This window comes from Eurytemora carolleeae, unplaced genomic scaffold, assembly GCF_000591075.1.
Source record: "Eurytemora carolleeae unplaced genomic scaffold, Eaff_2.0 scaffold247, whole genome shotgun sequence".
In the NCBI taxonomy this organism is placed as follows: Eukaryota; Metazoa; Arthropoda; class Copepoda; order Calanoida; family Temoridae; genus Eurytemora; species Eurytemora carolleeae.
The window spans coordinates 320,773-340,877 of NW_019396307.1; the positions used below are offsets into that span (position 1 = coordinate 320,773).

Consider the following 20,105-nt stretch of genomic DNA (forward strand, 5'->3'; position numbering starts at 1 on the left):
TACCAAGTTTAACCTTTTGATAATTAAGTTATTTAGCCTTTAATTAACAAATCTAAAAAAAAATAATAATAATAATATATCTTTTAAAAATCTACCTAGACAGTCTCGTGCAAAAGCATGATCAAGTATTAGATCTTGGCCTGATTTTACCAGGCACTAGGCACACAAATCAATTTGAAATGGCTTCACTGATCTTGTAAACATTTATTATTTTATAATCTTTTAGCTTAACTTTTTAGTTAATTTGACAAATTAATTTGAATAATTAGCTATTAGATTATCTGAGCGTATTTAAAAATACTAGTAAATATTTTCTTTGATTCTTGATTTTTTTTTATTGAATTCTTAATCAATTGATTGACTGAGAGCCTTTTAATGAATACATTAAGATTATTTCATCTTGTTTAAGAATTTCCATTATTAAGATGATATGCTTAATATGACACTAATAGATTGAGAGCTTATTTAAAAATCAGCTAAATGGATGAAAAATGTTCAAATTTCTTGAGCATAGGTAAAGCAATCATTCAGATTGAATTATTGATTGAAACTTGATTGATTGTTCAATTGATTAATTCCTTGGCTTTGATGACATCAACACCGAGAGCCTCGATCACGTGATCCAGCTCATCCAGAGCTCTAGTTACTTCATCGAGACTCTCACCACTAGATAAATAGATAGATAGATAAATAGATAGATAGATAGATAGATAGATAAATAGATAGATAGATAGATAGATAGATAGATAGATAGATAGATAGATAGATAGATAGATAGATAGATAGATAGATAGATAGATAGATAGATTATTTATTAAATGATTATGACTCGGCCGAGTTATTATCTAATGCAAACAAATGTTTTATTTTTTTGGTTTAAATAATCTATTATTTATTAGGTTTTAGTTAGAAACAGGAACAGCAAACATTAGAAAAAATAGCGAAAAAAATTGACCAATTTAATCATTTTTGAAAATTATTTAATTTTTCATATTAATCTTTAACGCAAATTTTCAAAAGTAAAATTTAATTATTTTTTTAATATAAGTTTAACAATAGAAAGTTTATAGAATGAAATTAAAATTTTTGGAATTTTATGACCTGTATTCTAAATTTAATAGTTTTCAAGTTATGTTTATATCTTAAAAGAATTTAAAAAATTCACAGAAAGATTTAAAATTTGAAGATTGAAAAAAAAAATGCTTCGCCCAATTCTAGACATACTCAGCCGAGATATTTTTCAGTTAATAAACTTCTAGACTCAAAAGTGTCATTGAGAGTCAAAAATTTCAAATAATTTCAGCTCGATCTCCTTTAAACCTCAAATCTGTATCATCAAGAGTACAAGATTTTTCAATTGGATTGGAATGCTGCTTTTATTGAAAAAAACGGAAGAGTTTTTGCAGAAAAATATCTTTTAAAACAGGGCCGACACTGTCGCCAAATTCTATTTTATCAGAAGTTTCAAAATGTAAATCTACTTTAAGTAAAAGATGACAGTTAGACAAGTTTGATGTTTATTTGAAATTAATTTCATCTTTCACATTGAACTAAAGTGAATTCTATTTTATCTTTCACGTTGAACTAAAGTGAATTCTATTTTATCTTTCACGTTGAACTAAAGTGAATTCTATTTTATCTTTCACGTTGAACTAAAGTGAATTCTATTTTATCTTTCACGTTGAACTAAAGTGAATTCTATTTTAGATTAAGATTAAAATGTTTTCAAGAAAAACTTCTTTGACTAAAGAGTTGTTAAAATTCAATCAAATCAAGGAATTGCGTATTTGCCACAAACTCTGATTTTCGAGACCATATCTGCAACCCAACGTCTTAGACCTTAGGTATTAAAATCAAAATATAAAAGGATTACACCAACAAGTTGTTTGAAAATTTAAGATTGTGTCAAAGATTTAATTCCTTTTTTTGTTCACTTTCGTTTGTTTTAAATAAAAAACTATAGTAATTCAGCATTCAACACATATATAGTTTAAATTTTGATCTTCCTCTGTTAGTAAAATTTAATAAAGTAAATTAGATTGTTTTCTACCTGATCGCCATCTTTTTTATGATTTTCTCGTTCTCGTTGAATTTGTTCGTCAATTCTCTGTACTGGTTTTGGAACTGGTTCAGCTCAACGTACTGCACGTACAGATGATCCTAAAAAAACACAATAATGATAATAAGATGGTGGTGTTTTGTGTGTTACAAGCTGAAGTGTCCAGCGTTGCCCGTGGAACTAAAAAAATTAGAATTAAAAAATCAAATTTTGAAAAATTTCGATTTTTTAATCTATATAACCTCCAGGGTTTGCCATGAGGTTCCTCAAATATATATATATACAGGGTGAGAAAACAAAGTGTGATTTTCGGTGCCTGGTGCAAAATTGTACCTTTTTTGTGAAAGTCACACTTTTTTGACACACCCTGTATATATACGAGCGAAGAGCTTTATTATGTAGATATATTTACTAGAGCAATACACACATGTGTAATTGTAAATCAGTGTACAGTAAACGTCATATTTCTATTGCAATTTTACATCTGTAATTTTAGGTTTTATATCCCCCCCCCCCCTCCCCTTTACCAATTCTTTAGTTGCGCCCTAGTTTTTATGTGAGTTTATGTTAGGTTTGAGAAATGAAAGATGTCAGATTGTAAAAGAATTAAATATTTATAACCTCGGTTCCCCCTTACCTTAAAATCATAAATGTTTAAAGAGAAAGAGAAAAGCAATTATTTCCTTTTCCACTTTAATGCAAACTTGTTCAAAAGGAAAACATTTCTATAAAAGGGAAGCTCAATCGGTTGTAGGGATGACAACTTTTGAATGTAACATCAACCGGTTTTAACCTTGTGTTTAAGGAAAGAAACAACTTATCCCTGTAAAGGACTAATGCAAAATCTCCGAATAAAACCGGTTGTTAAATTCTATAATTTCCAGATTTTTGCACAAATTGTCTTGAAATATCAGTCGTAACCGCACTTAATTAGCTAAAATCGTAATTTACGACCAAGTGCGTGTAAACGGCGGAAGTAACTATGAGTAACCTAGGCAACGCGCTCTGGGTTCCCAAGCTAGTTCCTAATAAAGAAAATAAAGGTACTCAAGATCATGCCTGCATCTTGAAGGTTCTGGTGAAGTACTGCCACGTGTTATCAAGTTGATAACACAGCATCTGTACACTCAATCTCTGCATTAGGTTGGCACCAGATTCCTTAAATGATTAAACTTTTAAAAACAGAATAATAAATGTTGTTTCATTTGGTTTAATTTTATTTTAACATTTATTTATCACTGCAAAAGGGCCTCTCATCCAAAACAACCAGCAATGGTTAGATAGTACCTGGCTTAATTAAAAAGTAAAAATTGTGAAATTGTATTTGTTATTTATTAAAATATTAGGTCAAATATATATATCTATCTCTCTAAATTTAATTAGTAATCCCTGACTTATTGAAAACTTTCAAAACCTAGTAATATTCATCATATTGTAAACGTTTTAATAATAATAAGGTGGGGATAATACCCAAAACAGTGAAAGCTAATAATCTAATTGCTATAATACATACACATAGTAAACAATATAGTGGCTTATTTTTTAACTTTTATATGTATTTTTAGCAATAAATTATATCTTATCTTGTCTACTTTATCTATCTATCAATCTAAAAAGCATAAGTTTTGTATTTGATTTAAAACTGAAATAAAACAATTTATTTAAAGGGACTGTTGGCATGATTCCAAAAAATCCTTCCTGAACCGAGTTGCAAGCTTAACGGTATACTTAACATCTTGGAAACAAACATCGGTGTTGTTAATCTTGCAATAAAGATAAATTCTATCAATGTCCTTTCTTGTCTTTACAACATAAATCTGCAAGTAATTAAGAGTGTTTAAATTAAATGTCGTCTTCACATTCCACAGTTCTATTTAAATGTATATATATTTATAAACCTGGAATTGGCGCATCATATAAACTCCTTGATCAGTTAAATCCTCCAGCTCTCGTCGAAGTCTCTTGTAACAGTTCCGGTTCTTCTCTGCCACCTGAACAATATTAATCAATCAATCAATAGTTCTGGTTCTTCTCTACCACCTGAACAATATTAATCAATCAATCAATCAATAGTTCCGGTTCTTCTCTACCACCTGAACAATATTAATCAATCAATCAATCAATAGTTCCGGTTCTTCTCTACCACCTGAACAATATTTATCAATCAATCAATCAATAGTTCCGGTTCTTCTCTGCCACCTGAACAATATCAATCAATCAATCAATCAATAGTTCCGGTTCTTCTCTGCCACCTGAACAATATTAATCAGTCAATCAATTAATTAATTAAACTTCATTTATTATTGATTACTTGATCATAGATTGAAATTTGTCTACTCCATCAGATTGCAAAGATATAAGAATTAGAAAAAGATTAGACCCTTTAAGTAAGGTTTAGTTTTTTTTCTAAATCTAAAGCTTCTGTTTCATAAGTAGATAAGCTAATTAAATAAACTAGATGAAGAGCTGATAAAAAATTAACCTAATCAATTGTTAACTTTGCATTAACATAGTTAGGGGAGGGCACTGGAGGGAAGATAGGGTGAATTAGGGGGGGGGGGTAAAGAGAAGGAGGAGAAGGGGGAGAAGGAAGGGAAAAGGAGAAAAGGGAGGAAAGATACTTGAAATTAATCCCCTTATTCCTCAGCATTTCCAAGATAAAATTTGTCTAAGGGCAATGAACTTAATGGAAAAATTTTCAAGAAATAGGAACGCTTGAGAAGATATTTTTCATTTTAAACGCTTGATTTCGATATCCAATGTGCACACTTAAATTTGATCAATGCTTCTTTCCTTAATGTTGTCCCTTCAGCGAATGACAATTACGAGATATTAAAGAAGAATAAACCTTAATCTGATTAGATGGAGATCAAGACTTGATCCCAAGAATTTTGCGCACAATCAATGAGAAAACTCGGAACCCAGCAGAGATATCAAAAAGAGAGGATTAAGCAGAAAATCATAAGTGTTCACAGTGGATATCAAGATTAAGCATACGGAATTAAAGGATATCCCATACAAAATTTCAAACTTTAGGGGCCGAAATCAATGAACTAAATGGACAGTTTTTTAAAGAAAGAGAAAAGATGTAAATCTTTTTATTTTCATAATATGCCAGAAGTACTGGAAAGTACCCCGACTAGTGAAACAGTGAGGGGGTTGCTTGATAAATACAAAATCTAGTAAATATCAACATAACGTTATAACAGTTTTAAGCATCTGTTTTTGATAAATGATAAAAAGCTAAAGAAAAAGAATATAAATAATATTATTTCTTGTTAGAAATGTTTTTATTAGATGTCCGAGAGTTAATCCAATGTTGGTGGCAGGGAATAAAATAAAGGCTAAATATGTCAATTTTCATAAGTTCTTAACTTCTTTAGAAAAATGTTTGTTCATTGTAGATCTGACATTATTGTTAATCAAATCTAATCAATTTTACGATTCTTATCTAAAGGTACTTGAAGACAAACTACATTAAAAACTGAAAAGAACTGAACAAATTCTAATCTCTGTTACAACTTGATGTCGTAACCCTTTGATATTTTAAACTATAAATTCTTTTAGATATCAACTTGCCAACGTTTGAAGTATATCAACATGGGGCAAATTAATCATTATGTTTGAAAGATGTAGGAATTAAAAGATTCTGTGGTGAGTTGTCAGTTCATTTATTAACAACGAATAACAATGAAAAAGCATATGATGTCTGTTTTGAATGTCTCTAAAAATAAGAGAATGTTAAAAATGTTGAAAAAGATAAAGATCATTTTAATATTGAGCTAAGTCTATCAGTTTAAATTGGGCTCCTTCATCAGGGGCGTATTCAGGAATTTGTCCAGGGGGGGATTAAATTTTTTTCTTTCCAGGGGGGGGGCTCAGCACTCGTTGGGGCATGAACACCCATTGAAATCAACAGATTTCGCTGGTCCAGGGGGGGCTTAGTCCCAATACCCCCCCCCCTGAATACGCCTCTGTCCTTCATTATATCAGGGAGAAAAAGTATACAATTTACAATTTTTTATATTTAGGATACTAAAGGTAAGACATCTTAGCTTATCTTAGCTTCAACAATGGTTATGAGGGACCAGTGTTAATTATAAGATAAACAAAAACACAATTATAAAAAAAGAATTTTTTTGATCTGCTTACAAAATTAGGGAAAAATATACATTCTCTTTTTCTTTTGATATTTACATAGGATATAATTAACACGAATAATTGGTCCGATTAGGAAATTAATATCAAATGTTATCATTAATATACATACTTTGCTTTTTTATTGAAAAATATGCTCTTTTAGAATATTTTTCTTTTATCTTGAAAAAAAATGTTTTTTCATTTATACATATTTAGTGAATTTACTATTCTTTGTTAAAGTATGAAAAAAAAGTTTTTAAATTAGATTTAGACCATTTTTTTAGTGTTGTGACTTATGAGCGCAGCTTTTAAAAATCATATAATATATTAAAATTAAGCCGCAAAATCAATGAAATAATTTGTTAAAATCCGGGAAAAATTTTTTGGGGGCATGTTTATTTTCATTGAAGAACGTTAATCACAATTATAATTTGGACCCAAAGTTTGAACAGAGAAATTATAAAAACTAATTCGTAAAAAAAGTGAGGAAGTATATTCCTAACATCTGGAAAACCTCTATTTTTTCAAAAAAAAACGAGAAAAGTCCGGAAAAATGTTTTTTATTTTTTTTTATTTTTTACATTTTGAATATACATTCCTAAAGTTAATCACTAATCTGACCTTCATGCAAAATCTCAAAAAAATAGTTTCAACTGTGCCCGTTTCCATTTAGTTCAAACTAGGAAAGCTAGGCTTTTTATGGTCTGATGATTAGGGACGAATAAAATGACTTTCGTATATCTTACTGCAAAAACAATGGAGGATATTGTAAGAATTTATCTCTTTTAAAAATAGAAAAACAGCGATATCTTCCACATTATTGAGACAGATACATGCTTAAAGAATATTGTTGTGAATGAAGTACAGCCCTCTTTAAAAAGAGGGTTATTTGAAATTACATGAATGGCTAAGTATATATACAACTAGTTTATATTTAATCTTCTTGTATAAATTAAGCCAAGCTAGTCTAATCTGAAAGTTTGGCTGAAGGAAGAGTATAAAAGCTGTAAATTCTACAGTAACGGGTCCTTGCTAAAATGAGATTGGAAGGTTTGGAGGGGTGGTGTCCCAATAAACACGGGAAGTAAGTGAAGAATGGAGGGTTACTGTCCCAATAAACACGGGAAGTACGTAACGAGTGGAGGGGTGGTGTCCCAATAAACACGGGAAGTAAGTGAAGAATGGAGGGTTACTGTCCCAATAAACACGGGAAGTGAGTGATGACTGGAGGGTTGGTGTCCCATTAAACATGAGAAGTAAGTGACGACTGGAGGGTTTGTGTCCCAATAAACACGGGAAGTAAGTGAAGAATGGAGGCTTACTGTCCCAATAAACACGGGAAGTAAGTGATGACTGGAGGGTTGGTGTCCCAATAAACACGGGAAGAAAGGGAAGACTGGAGGGTTGGTGTCCCAATAAACACGGGAAGAAAGTGACGACTGGAGTGTTGGTGTCCCATTAAACATGGGAAGTAAGTCACGACTGGAGGGTTGGTGTCCCAATAAACACGGAAAGTAAGTGACGACTGGAGGGTTGGTGTCCCAATAAACACGAGAAGTAAGTGAAGAATGTAGGGTTACTGTCCCAATAAACACGGGAAGTAAGTGATGGCTGGAGGGTTGGTGTCCCAATAAACACGGGAAGTAAGTGACGACTCTTCTATATCGTCCTTGTATTCCCATATTTATATCAATCATTTTAGAAATTTGGTCGCTGAATGATTTTTAAAAATATTATTACAATGATAACCAGAAAACGAATTAGGAAGACGATTTATAACAGTACTGAAGTGTATTTAAAAGTGGGTCTTTTTACACTGCACATGTTATGACTATTTAAAGTCATAACTTGAGTCTAACAAAATTTTTCTTTTCCTGATGTTTTCTTTTTTTTGATGACCAATGTTTTGTATAATTTAATTAAACTTTTTTTATTAATTATTTATTAATCTATAAGACCTAAACTTAGTAAGGGTTTTCTTAGGAATTATATTTTGATAAGTTTTAAATACTTCTATAATTTAGTAGCTTGGGAGCCCAACTTTGCTTGGAAACAAAAATTTCTCTATAAAAGTCAACCCACCCAACTTAGAATTTTGAATCCCAACTAAAAAACATTCCCTAGGTTCTTCTGTTACCTAACAAAAACGTGTGTTAAATCGGTTCAGAGGTTTATATGTTATGATCGGACATACAAACAAACAAACAGACAAAAAGACAATACTACTTTATACATGTAGATTTTAAAACCACTTTTTTATCTCTAAACATGCATTTGTAATTTGAATTTTTAGGTTTCCCATAAACGTCAAAACGACTGAACCGAATGGGTACAATTTTTTGTGATGGCCCTGAAATACTATACTATACATTGTAACTAAAGATGATTAAAGAACTACTAGAAACCGTGACCGAATAATAACCCTAAGCAAATCCTTTTTCATTATCTCTAATATGTAGTGGAGGGGGAGGGGGGGGGGGGGGTCAAAATGACTTCAATATATCAAATTTAATTACTTATTCTACTTATCCGCCCAAAGGCATGGATAGACCCGGTTTTTATGGATCCCCCCCCTCTCCCTATGTATTTTTTATCCCCATGGATCATATATTTGCTTTGTATGTTGGTTTCCAATAAACAGCTGAACCGATTGGTCCCAAATATATTTTGGGACCTGAGCTTGGTTTTGCTATGATTAAATAGTGAACGAAGTAGAGAGTATAAAGAGCTTGTTGTTTAGATTTAACTTGATTAAAGAGACAATAGTTTACTCCAATTAATTTTACTTTTCATGAAATGTTGATGAGCTTGTCATTCTACCTCACAGAGGTCAACGTTTAATGATATTACTAGAATATATTGGAAAGGAAAACTAAAGAAAACTGTTTCCTTTTTTTATACTTTTATTAAACAAATTCTTGTGTTCTTGTGTTCAAGTGTTCTTTGCAACCTGATGGTGGAAATCTTTGATATTTCTAACTTTAATATATTAGATTTATTATTTATGTATTAGAATATTAGATTTACTTCAATAAATCTTCCAAACTCCTGGATCTAAAATCCTCGAAATCGTGTGAAAGAGTACATTTACCTCCTGCATTGTATCCTGATGTTGATGTAAACTGATATCTTCTTGGTTTAAAATCTTGACAAATGTTGCCAACCGTCGAGCTATCTTGGTAGCACTAAAACAGATATTTCATATATCAACCGATCGTTATATTAATCAATCAACCAATCAACCAATTATTTGATCAATCAATCAACAAATCAACTAACTAAAGTGATCGACCAATTAGTTATCAAGTTATGACCCAACATCAAATCATATATAATGATACAGCAATAAAATGTTCAACCAACCATTTCATGAACAAAGCAAGCAGCCAATCTACTAATCAACCAACTAAGAACCAATATAACCAACCAACCAACTAACTAACCTACCCACCAATCAGTCCAAGAACAAAGCAAGCAGCCAATCTACTAACTAACCAACCAAGAACCAATATAAACAACCAACCAACTAACTAACCTACCCACCAATCAGTCCAAGAACAAAGCAAGCAGCCAATCTACAATTTACTAACCGACCAACTAACCAGCCAACCAACCAACATCCATCCAACTAACTAAACTCCCTACCAGTGTACAAGCAAAGCAGCTACAACCAATCCACTAACCAACCAACCAAGAACCAAAACAACCAGCCAACCAACCAACCAACTAACTAACCTGCCCACCAATCATTCCAGCAACAAAGCAGGCAGATAAGTATAACGAACCAAACACAAAACAACTAAAAACCCAACTAATCAGCCAACCAACCAACTATACAACGCAAACCAACCAATCAACAAACCAACCAACCAACAAACTAACTATCATACCAACTAACCAGTTAACCAACTATAGCCAACTACCCACCAACCCCGACCAACTATTGTATTAACTAACCTATAAGTAAAGCTATCTACATGTTGTTGAACAGTAAGCCATGTCTCTATATCATTATTTAACATCCCTCCTAACTCCACAGGCAGGTGCTGAAAATAACAGATAACAAAGTTTTAAAAAATATGCAACAAAACAAAAGGAGTGATTAGCATTTTTTAATAAAGTTACAATTAACCATTGTCTAAGTGGTTTCCAGTAAACTATGGAAAACAAAGACGATTTTTAAGCAATATTATGAGTATTTGATGTTGTTCCAAATTTACGAAGCTGAGCTGAAATTTTTTTAATGAGATTTCTTTAATCCAGATCTGCTAATTTTTCTGGAGATTAATTAAAAGATGAGATCGAGCATTGATCTTAGATAGATAGATAGATAGATATATATTTGACTAAATATTTAATTAAAAACAATTTAAGTTTCACAATTTTTACATTTTAATTTAGCCAGGGCCTCTCTAACCATTGTTGGTTGTTTTGAATGAGAAGCCCTTCTGCAGCGATACATCCATGTTCAATTTAAATAAAACCAATTAAAACAAAAACAATTTAGAACTAAAGGAAAAGGAGGAAAATGAAAAGTAGTAGATAGAGGAAAGGTATTGAAGAATAGAAAGGAAAAGAAGAAGAATGGATCGTAGGGGCTGAAAACTTTAGAATGATGGATATCAAGATTAATCCTTAAACTCCTGGTTTTACTAAACCCGAGATTATTTTAATACGCATTCGATATCCAAGAAAGAAGTTTGAAATTAAACCAATCAGCATGTCATGTTAAGATGTACATGCTGATTGTGTCATATCAATTGAACTAAACATCGATTGAACAACTGTAAGTTTTGGATTAATGTTTATTAAGACTAACGTGTAAAATTACAATGGTCCTAAAATGTGATAACATGTGTTTTTTAATGGTTTCATATTAACATTGTAAAATTTATATTTTTATAAATGCTTTAAAAGTCGGCTTGTGAATAGCTGATTTAAACTCAATCGGATATAAGTCCAATCGATATAGCATTGTATCTGTAATTGTTATCAAGCATAACTTTTTGTACAGTAGGGATATCCAAAAAAGAGGATTAAGAAGAAAATCAAAAGTGATTCAGGATATCTCATTCTAAAGTTTTCAGCTCTGAGCAAATAGTTTCACCATTAGCTTATTAAGAGAAATGGACAGAGCACTTTTAAACTGCAAATTTAGTCTTCATTGGTCTTTGTAAAATCAAAACTTAAGTATAAAAGCCGACTTCCAAAATTTGATAGGCTTTGCTGTATTAAAAAAAATATCCAATTAAAAACTATGTCTCAAAAAAAAGTAACTATTTATTTGGGAAAATAGATATTGACTTATTTTTTTTGAAGTGTTTGAACTTGAAAGTGTTTCTAACTTGGAACTTTACTGAAGAGTCACCTCAAATAACGAGATGATTATTCCGTTGGCAAATATTTGATATTTTAATATGTCACCTTTGTGTCGATATAGTGCATTAACTCAGTCACATGCGAGACATGGAATATATCAAAATCCAGGAGATAGTCGTTCACCAGCTGACCAAGAACCGGTTTTCCTAAATAGATCATTTTAGATATAAAAATAAACAATTTAAAATCAAAAGAAAAAAACTTTTTTAGATGGGTTTTTAAATGGAATTACCAGGATGCAAAGTCAGTAAATCTGTCTTTATATTAAAATTGTAAATAAAAATATTCACAAAATTTAAATTTGATAGTGCAACCGTTTCAACAATGTAAAAGTTGTTTTTTTGGTTTAATTGAAAGATATGAAATTAATGGTTTAAGTACTTGCTAGGCACAATTAAACGAATAACAATACTGTTTTCCTGGAGTTGTTTTCATGTTTGAATCTATATAATAAAACAAGACATTCTTATATATATCGTATAGCCAGCCAAACGGCTGGACCGATTGCGCTGAAATTCTTTGTGGACACTCATGGGTCTTATAGGCTAAAAAATTCGAATTTTTTTTTCAACATTTAAAAAAAAATTTCCAAAATTTAAATGTAATTTACATATCATTTCCATATAATAAAGTAATACTTATTTTTCCTTGCTCTATCAAAAAAAGTTTTCCAACCTTAAAAACCAAAAAGTGTAAAATATTCTTAGGGACAAAAATCCGAATGAAAGGGACTGTATGCAAGTAATGTTAAGTTACCCTTCTTGTCAAATTCACCAAGGTACCCTTGAACCCTTTATCTTATATTAAGTAAGAATTATATATTAATGTTTATAATTTAGAAAAATGATTATTTACAATTGTGATTTCTTTATAAAAATGACCTGCGCATTTCTACCATGCAGGAATATATCTAAATTAACTTTGTAAATCATGCATTGTCATCTTTGCATGGAGAGTCACTTGAAATTGCGCTTACAGTCCCTTTAAACTTAGAGAAATTTAAAAGAAAAATATTTATCCTCCAGGAAATAGTTTTCCCCATTTAAAATCTTGAATATTCTCTCCTCCTCCATATTGGAACATTCAAATCCAATTTCAATTCAGTTCACCATATTTTTTTTTTATAGTTTATTCAAGTTTTCCCCTGGACTCAACCACAAAGAATGCATTCAATAAATAGAGACTAATATGATTGATGTTCTCGAATTGAGACGTAAAGACGACTTTTTTTGTGAACAATAAAAATCGTTAAATCAGGTGTAAAGCAATCTCAACCAAACTTCGAAAGCATATAGACTATCAGAGTTTCTCCAGGTCGCTCAATAATCTCAGGTATCTGTCTCAAAGATACTGATCATTGTAATTCGCAATCTATATCTATTTTTCAAGAACGTGATTCAGCACCTCCTCTCGTTCGCTAGACTAGGAACATTCAAGTAATCAAAGCGAGAATTTATAGCAACTAACCTTTAATTTGAGTTCTATGGTACAGGTTACATTCATGAACCATGCACTATGTATGTACCCCCCATGTACCCTATATTTGCCCCTCCCTCTCCTTGAATCATGAATGTACCCCCCCCCCCAAGTACCCTATATGTGCCCCTCCCTCCCACATGTACTCTGTATATACCCCCCCCTGTGCCATGAATGTACCCCTCCCTCCCCCCATGTACCCTGTGTATATACCCCTCCCCCCCATGTACCCTGCATGTACCAAGTATAATGAGTGTACGCGGTGTGAATAAATGCAAATGATGGTGCAGAATATCTGTGGAATGAATAAACCGGAAAATTTCTTCAATTTCATAAAAACATAAAATATATTGAACATGAAAAATAATTCTAAAGTTTGTAAACTCTAGATCGAGAAAAAAAACTCATCTTATATTTACATAAATCACAATTTAAAGGGTGTAAACAAAATTTGATATTGCGACATGTCCTATTCACAACAGCACCCTTTAAACCTTTGTCTGCACCAGGATGAATGAGATATATTTATTTTTCTAGCTAGAGAATTCATTTTTTTACATCGTTTCTGTTAAATGTGATTTGCGGATCTTTTTTGCACAGCCAATGAAGGGTATTTTGAGAATTGAACACCCTTCAAGATTAAAAACGACAATATCTTAACTCATTGTTGTGAATCGAAAATGCAATTCTTTAAAAGGGGGGGGGGTCGTTTTTGAATTGAAGGCGTGAAGTCTATTTTAATATTTTGAAATTTTTCCTTATAGACGCAACAGATAGAAGTAAGATTAGAAGCGATCAAAAGCGCTTTTTTTTCGCCGTAAGCCTATACCCCCTTTCATTTTTCGCAAACACTCCCTTTAAGTGTATTTTAATATCTTGAAATTTGTTTGTAAAATAAGCACTTTTCCTCAAAATTTAAAAATGCTTTATTATAAATATTTTATATTTTAAAGATGCAATTTTCCGCCCACCAATCATAACTTTTATTTAAGAAAAGTATATTATTTTTTGCATTAGTTGATTCTTTTTTTTTAAATGATAGAACTTTGATGAAGAAAGTTTTTGTTTTAGTTTTTTTTGCAACTTTAAGAAATACAATGTCTTATTTCTCTTTTTGATCTAGAGAAAAAGCTTAAAAGAAACCCGAACCTTGAGAAAATTAAAACCTTTCTGTCTTATAAATAAATAAACATAGATAGCTTATGTACGCAAAATCACCAAGAATTGTTCAGTCCGCGAACTCATACTTCTAGGGGTCAAAGTGTACTTCAATGATAAGCGGGGTGGTTTGGTGTTTTAAAGGATTTAATAATAGAGTGTAAAATAACTCCGGTAATGGAACTATTTGAACAACAATATTTCACTGAGCAATATTTCATATTGACGAGAACTGAAGAAGGACATGAGAAGGACTAAACTAACTTAAATTTCTCTCGACAGAACTCATGTACACCACAAGTACTCAATGACATAAGAACAGCCAATGTTCACAACCGACCTAGTTAATCTATATAATAGGAATATCTTTAAAACATCTCTGTACATTTATATCTTTCAAGATGAAAAATGTCGTCTTATGCGAAATCTATCTTTATCTATGGATGTGACCATTAAAGTTTTAAATATAAAAGGTTTATGTTCACAATGAAGATACAAAGATATAGGGATTAGAAAAAAATGTTCAGTTCCTTTGTTTAAATAAATTTTCACCTGACGGATATTGATAAAGCAAAAACACTTCCTTCATTTTTGCGGGGAAAATAGCAACAATTTTTGCAAACACAGTCTGGATCTCATCCCAACAGGAGTTCCGTCTTAACATGGATGAATATGGATGAATATGGCTGTATTTGGATGTATATGGATGAATATGGATGAATTGGATGAATTTGGAAGAATATGGATGAATATGGATGAATATGGATGAATATGGATGAATATGGATGAATATGGATGAATATGGATGAATATGGATGAATATGGATGAATATGGATGAATATGGATGAATTGGATGAATATGGATGAATATGGATGAATATGAATGAATATGGATGAATTGGATGAATATGGATGAATATGGATGAATTGGATGAATACGGATGAATATGTATGAATATGGATGAATACGGATGAATATGGATGAATATGGATAAATATGGACGAATATGGATGAATATGGACGAATATGGATGAATATGAACGAATATGGATGAATATGGATAAATTTGGAAGTATATGGATGAATATGGATGAACATGGAAGAATATGGAAGAATATGGATGAATTGGATGAATATGGATGGATATGGATGGATATGGATGAATATGGATGAATATGGATGAATATGGATGAAAATGGATGAATATGGATGAATATGGAAAATTTGGAAGAATATGGCTGATGAATATGGATGAATATGGATGAATATGGATGAATTGAATGAATATGGATGAATATGTTACCTATCAATGACGATAGCGAACCCTGTCGACTGTTCATTTCTTGGAATCACAGAAATATAATATTTGAGTAGGAGAAGTAAATCACTGTCTTCAACCTAGAAAATTATATAGAAATAAAATAATAAATAGAAATAAAAAATCGCGATAAAATTGCTATTTATTCTAAATGCTGGAAATTTTCTTATCTTACTTTTTTCAACATTTATTAATGAAATATTTATTTATATAATCAAAATATTATTCAAAATGTCCGATTTAGTTTTCAAAATGGCCGATTTTCTTCTTCAAAATTGTATAAATGAAGACGACTGTACCTTGGGAAAAGCCGGGACATCTGAAAAGATGAGAAGGGGGTGTCCAGATTTTGTAAAGCCACCTAAAAATAATTGAAATGGTAGTTATGACATCTTTGTGTAACATCATTGTTTTAAAATTAACCTAAGCAGTGTTTTTGAAAACCCTGAATATTCGATTTGAGTCCTTTCGTATCAAAGAGTACTTGATTCCAATTTCCCGTTTCAATTTGCTTAGAAATACATCTGAGGGAGAAGGATGAAATAAAATTGAATTGATTTTAAATTTCGTTTACAAAATTTTAAATCATGAAGATTTTCTTAAATTAGATTTTATGTATAAACTGGCATTCAGAAAACTTGATTTTGACAGAAACATTTACAAAATATTTCTGCATATTAACAAACTTTTCACTCTTTATTAAAGGGACTGTAAGCGTAATTTCAAGTGACCCATCATGCAAAGATGGAAATGCCCGATTCACAACGATTCACAAATGTATGGAAGGTAGTTTTTTATAATTCGAAACTTGTTTATTTCTGTTAATTTCTCCATTGTTTATTTTATGTAAGAAATGCGCAAGTCACTTTAGCAGAAAAGACACAAACGAAATTTGAACAGAGCTGGGAACTTTTGAATGGTGGATATCGGGATTAATGCTTAATCCACACTTTTTCTTAATCTCCAGATTAAATATTGCTCGTTCTCCTCTTGTTATTAATCTCCAGATTAACTTACCGATCGGGATTAAGGATATCCCATTCTAAATGGATATCTAATTCATGCTTTATCATCCAAATGTTTAAAGGATACCGTTTTCAATCGGACATTGCAATTTTTACATATTAGGGTCACTTGAAATTACGCTTACAGTCCCTTTAATCCTAAATAATTTACTAGAAAAAGCTGGAGCTACAGTTACTTTAAAGTTTATTTCAATCTAAAAGAAAACTCTCCTTACAAACAAAACTGATTACTTGCCTCAAATTTTGTTTTTCTAATCCCTGTGCAATCTGATTATTTAAACCAATTTGACATTTGAGTTTTGTAAACATTTCATTCCGGATAATTTGTAATTGTTTTGTGATTTTTTTTCAGAGCAAAAATTGAATTAATATTTTTACTTTTTTTAGATTCACTTTTCTCCTTTATGTTGTCTGTTTGAGTGTAGAAAAGGGGAAAATATACTCTACAAACAATGGCTCTCAAATAAAATAAGGGGAAAAAATTTAACAAAAAATTACTTGCAAATTGGAAAAAACGGGAAATTGAGTTAAGTGAGAATTTCAAAAAAAAAATCGATTGAGCATATTTAAAAAAATTGATTGATCGAAAAATCAATTTTACCTGGAAGTCCGATCACTTTTGATTTGATCAAATGATGACAATCCTGAAAAAAATAGAAATTAAAGATTTGATGTTAGAATAAAACAAAAAGGGACTATTGGCGTAATTACAAATGACCGTTCACTTGTAGAGTGGCGTATAACATTCACAGTGGTACCCTGAAAACCAATGACTAATCAAGTTTTAATTGTTGAACATCTTCGTTAGAAAGCTGTTTTATATTTCAAAAATATTCATATTGCCTTTCTAAAAGAAAATAAATACTTTCTTTCAAATTTTTTTAATCCGTTTGAACGTAAAACATTTGGTAATTTATAGCGACACAATGAACGGATCAGCTGTGCTGAGTTCACACAGTACGCTGCGTGCACAAAGTTTTACAGCAATTCAAGCGCTGTTCAAGAGATTCACACACGGCGATCTCTGTACTTGATGAACAGTAAAAGGTTTACAGGTTACCATTGTCCACCTGGCATTGCAATATTTGAATGGAGGGTATAAATTACGCTTATAATAGGTACAGTGCTCATGTTCCGAGCACTCATATCTCCAGTCGAATTAAAAGGGATCAATACTTTATATTTTAAAAATCTGTTTTGCTAATAATAACGAAATTTTCTATCTTGATGTAAAGAAAATATTAGATTTTGTTAATAATAATATTTACCTCCACATTTACTCTGTGTCCTCCAGCAGCCGAAGGGGGTCTAGACATTTTGTGTCTGAAAGAAGAAATATAAATTATTCAAAATATTTATATTTGTGTGAAAATATTTAGGATTTAAGTCAAATAATATGATAAGATTTATATTTATCCAGACAAAAGAAAATTACTTATCTTTCTATCTATTTATCTATCTATCTAAAAAAAAGAAGAAAAGCTACTAAGTAGAGAACTGTGGTGGCAGTACAATCTTGGTACACTCCAGGTTGGACTTAATAAAAGAAAAGATACAAGAGCAGTGAGCCTTCAAACCAGCCGACTTACATGTTAACTATAAAATTGTAAAATTATTAGATTATGTAATATTTTGTCATGTTGTTTGTTGTGTTCATTAGTTCTATAGTTTTTTTTCTACTTTTCGTTTTCCTCTGTATACATGATGGAAGAAACCGGATTTACTTTCCAATCTTGATCCGATCATTTTAATTTTTTTACAAACATACAAACTGTTCTGAAGTTACAAGTTCTTCAACCCCCCTTTCCCTCTATTCCCCCTCCCCCTCCCTAGATCTGACCACCACCATTCATAAAATTCAAACTCATATTCAGTTAATCTTTGGTCGAGTTAAAATCTATCTATCTATCTGTCTATCTATCTATCTATCTATCTATCTATCTATCTATCTATCTATCTATCTATCTATCTATCTATCTATATATATATATATATCATAATTGTTTTTGCTGAGTTCGATTTTAATGAATTTGAGCCAAATCTCCTAAAACCATTTTCAATTGAGCGCCGGCTTAAATCTTAAAACATTGAATACAATTTTAAGAGGAACCAACTATATTTGAGCCGCGGTTTAGAGGGACAGATCGGCTATGTAATGTATTTAAACTGAGTATGCAGTGTTGTGGACAAATTATTTAGGATTCATTTGGGACATAAAAAACTTTTAAAAGATCTGTAAATCCTGAGTTTGAGCGCAAAGTCGACGTTCAAAATCGTACTTTTGGGTGGATACGTTTTCAGAATAGTTTTTTTTAATAATTGAATAGCGACGACAAAAAATTAAATTCGGCCTCGGTTTTCCGTTATAGAGCATTGACAATTGTGAAATCTCATTTTCTTAGATTTTATTTCCTTACTCTGCTGTTTGTTATTATCCTGCTGAAAAGAACTTTAATGCATTGTATCAAGTCAGTTTCAACTTTAATTCTAACTTTAATTGTACAAAGGTATACATATACATACATTGTTAAATAGATTATAAAGTAACGCTGGGTTACAATTAAATGTAAATTACATTATATAAAGTAAAAATCTTATAATAATGTAAAAAATATGTTTGTCAGTAGATATGTGTACTGTAGTTGGTTTTTAATAACTTAAATTGTTTTGATAATGATAAAAAAAACGAAGCCTGCAAAGTGTTCTAAGGTTAAAAGTTTTTAATTAGTTATTTTGAAAGCCCATTTCTACGATAGGCAAATTGGCAAAAGCTAATAGATCAAAACAACATTTATAAACCTCTAACCAATTTGACTGAAGAAATTGAGTCTTTGCCACAAACTCAAATTATCTAACCCCTGTATCTTTGCAACTCGATGTTGTAGACCTTAGATATTTCAAACTATGATTTCTGTAGAATAAAATAATCTTACTTTGAAATTTCAAAGGCTTACTCTAACAGGTTGCAAAGATATAAGGATTAGAAAATTCAAATATGTGGCAAAGACTCAAATCCTTTGGAAAGTTTTGGCTTCAACTCGTTATGGTTTGCCGTTACGTTTTTCAACTCGTTATGGTTTGCCGTTACGTTTTTCAACTCGTTATGGTTTGCCGTTACGTTTTTCGTTCTCAAAAGTTTGTCAGTTTTTGTTTTAAAATTAGGCATTTGATCTATTGCCATTTTATTATATATAATATGTCACCCTAGTATGATTAGTAGTAATTCAGTCCATTTGATATCGCCGCTAAATTTCTTTATTTTTCTCCTATTGGTGGATTTTTTTAAAGATAGATAGATAGAATGATGATCGATAGATAGCACTGAAGACACATTGAAACCTAATTAGATAATCATTTGTTAAAAAAAAATTTGTATGTTCCTACATTTTCATCGTTGTTTTATAGTTTAGTGTTAATTATTTTTTATTTATAAAAATTTAGATTTTTTGTTTGTTTTCGGGGCCCTCGGTTAAATGCAAAAGTTTGAGAGAATGCCGCAACTTGTTTGTTTATTATATAAACATGTTGTTTCGGCCGAATTGAAATGA

The 20,105-nt window shown here is 31.1% G+C and overlaps 1 protein-coding gene across 1 annotated transcript; it reads right to left on the bottom strand.

Annotated features, from left to right (window-relative positions):
* Nucleotides 1-32: 32 nt before the first annotated feature.
* On the bottom strand, nucleotides 33-17,898 carry LOC111700636 (guanine nucleotide exchange factor DBS). The gene is made up of 14 exons (XM_023471619.1): nucleotides 17,826-17,898; nucleotides 17,159-17,201; nucleotides 15,832-15,893; nucleotides 15,518-15,612; nucleotides 14,765-14,868; nucleotides 11,624-11,724; nucleotides 10,157-10,245; nucleotides 9,291-9,384; nucleotides 3,958-4,050; nucleotides 3,119-3,217; nucleotides 2,051-2,160; nucleotides 579-666; nucleotides 96-156; nucleotides 33-37 (listed from the first exon to the last, which is right to left on the bottom strand). The coding sequence occupies exons 1-14, from the start codon at nucleotides 17,871-17,873 to the stop codon at nucleotides 33-35; spliced, it is 1,092 nt and encodes a 363-aa protein (XP_023327387.1). The 5' UTR covers nucleotides 17,874-17,898.
* Between the last annotated feature and the right edge of the window lie 2,207 nt (nucleotides 17,899-20,105).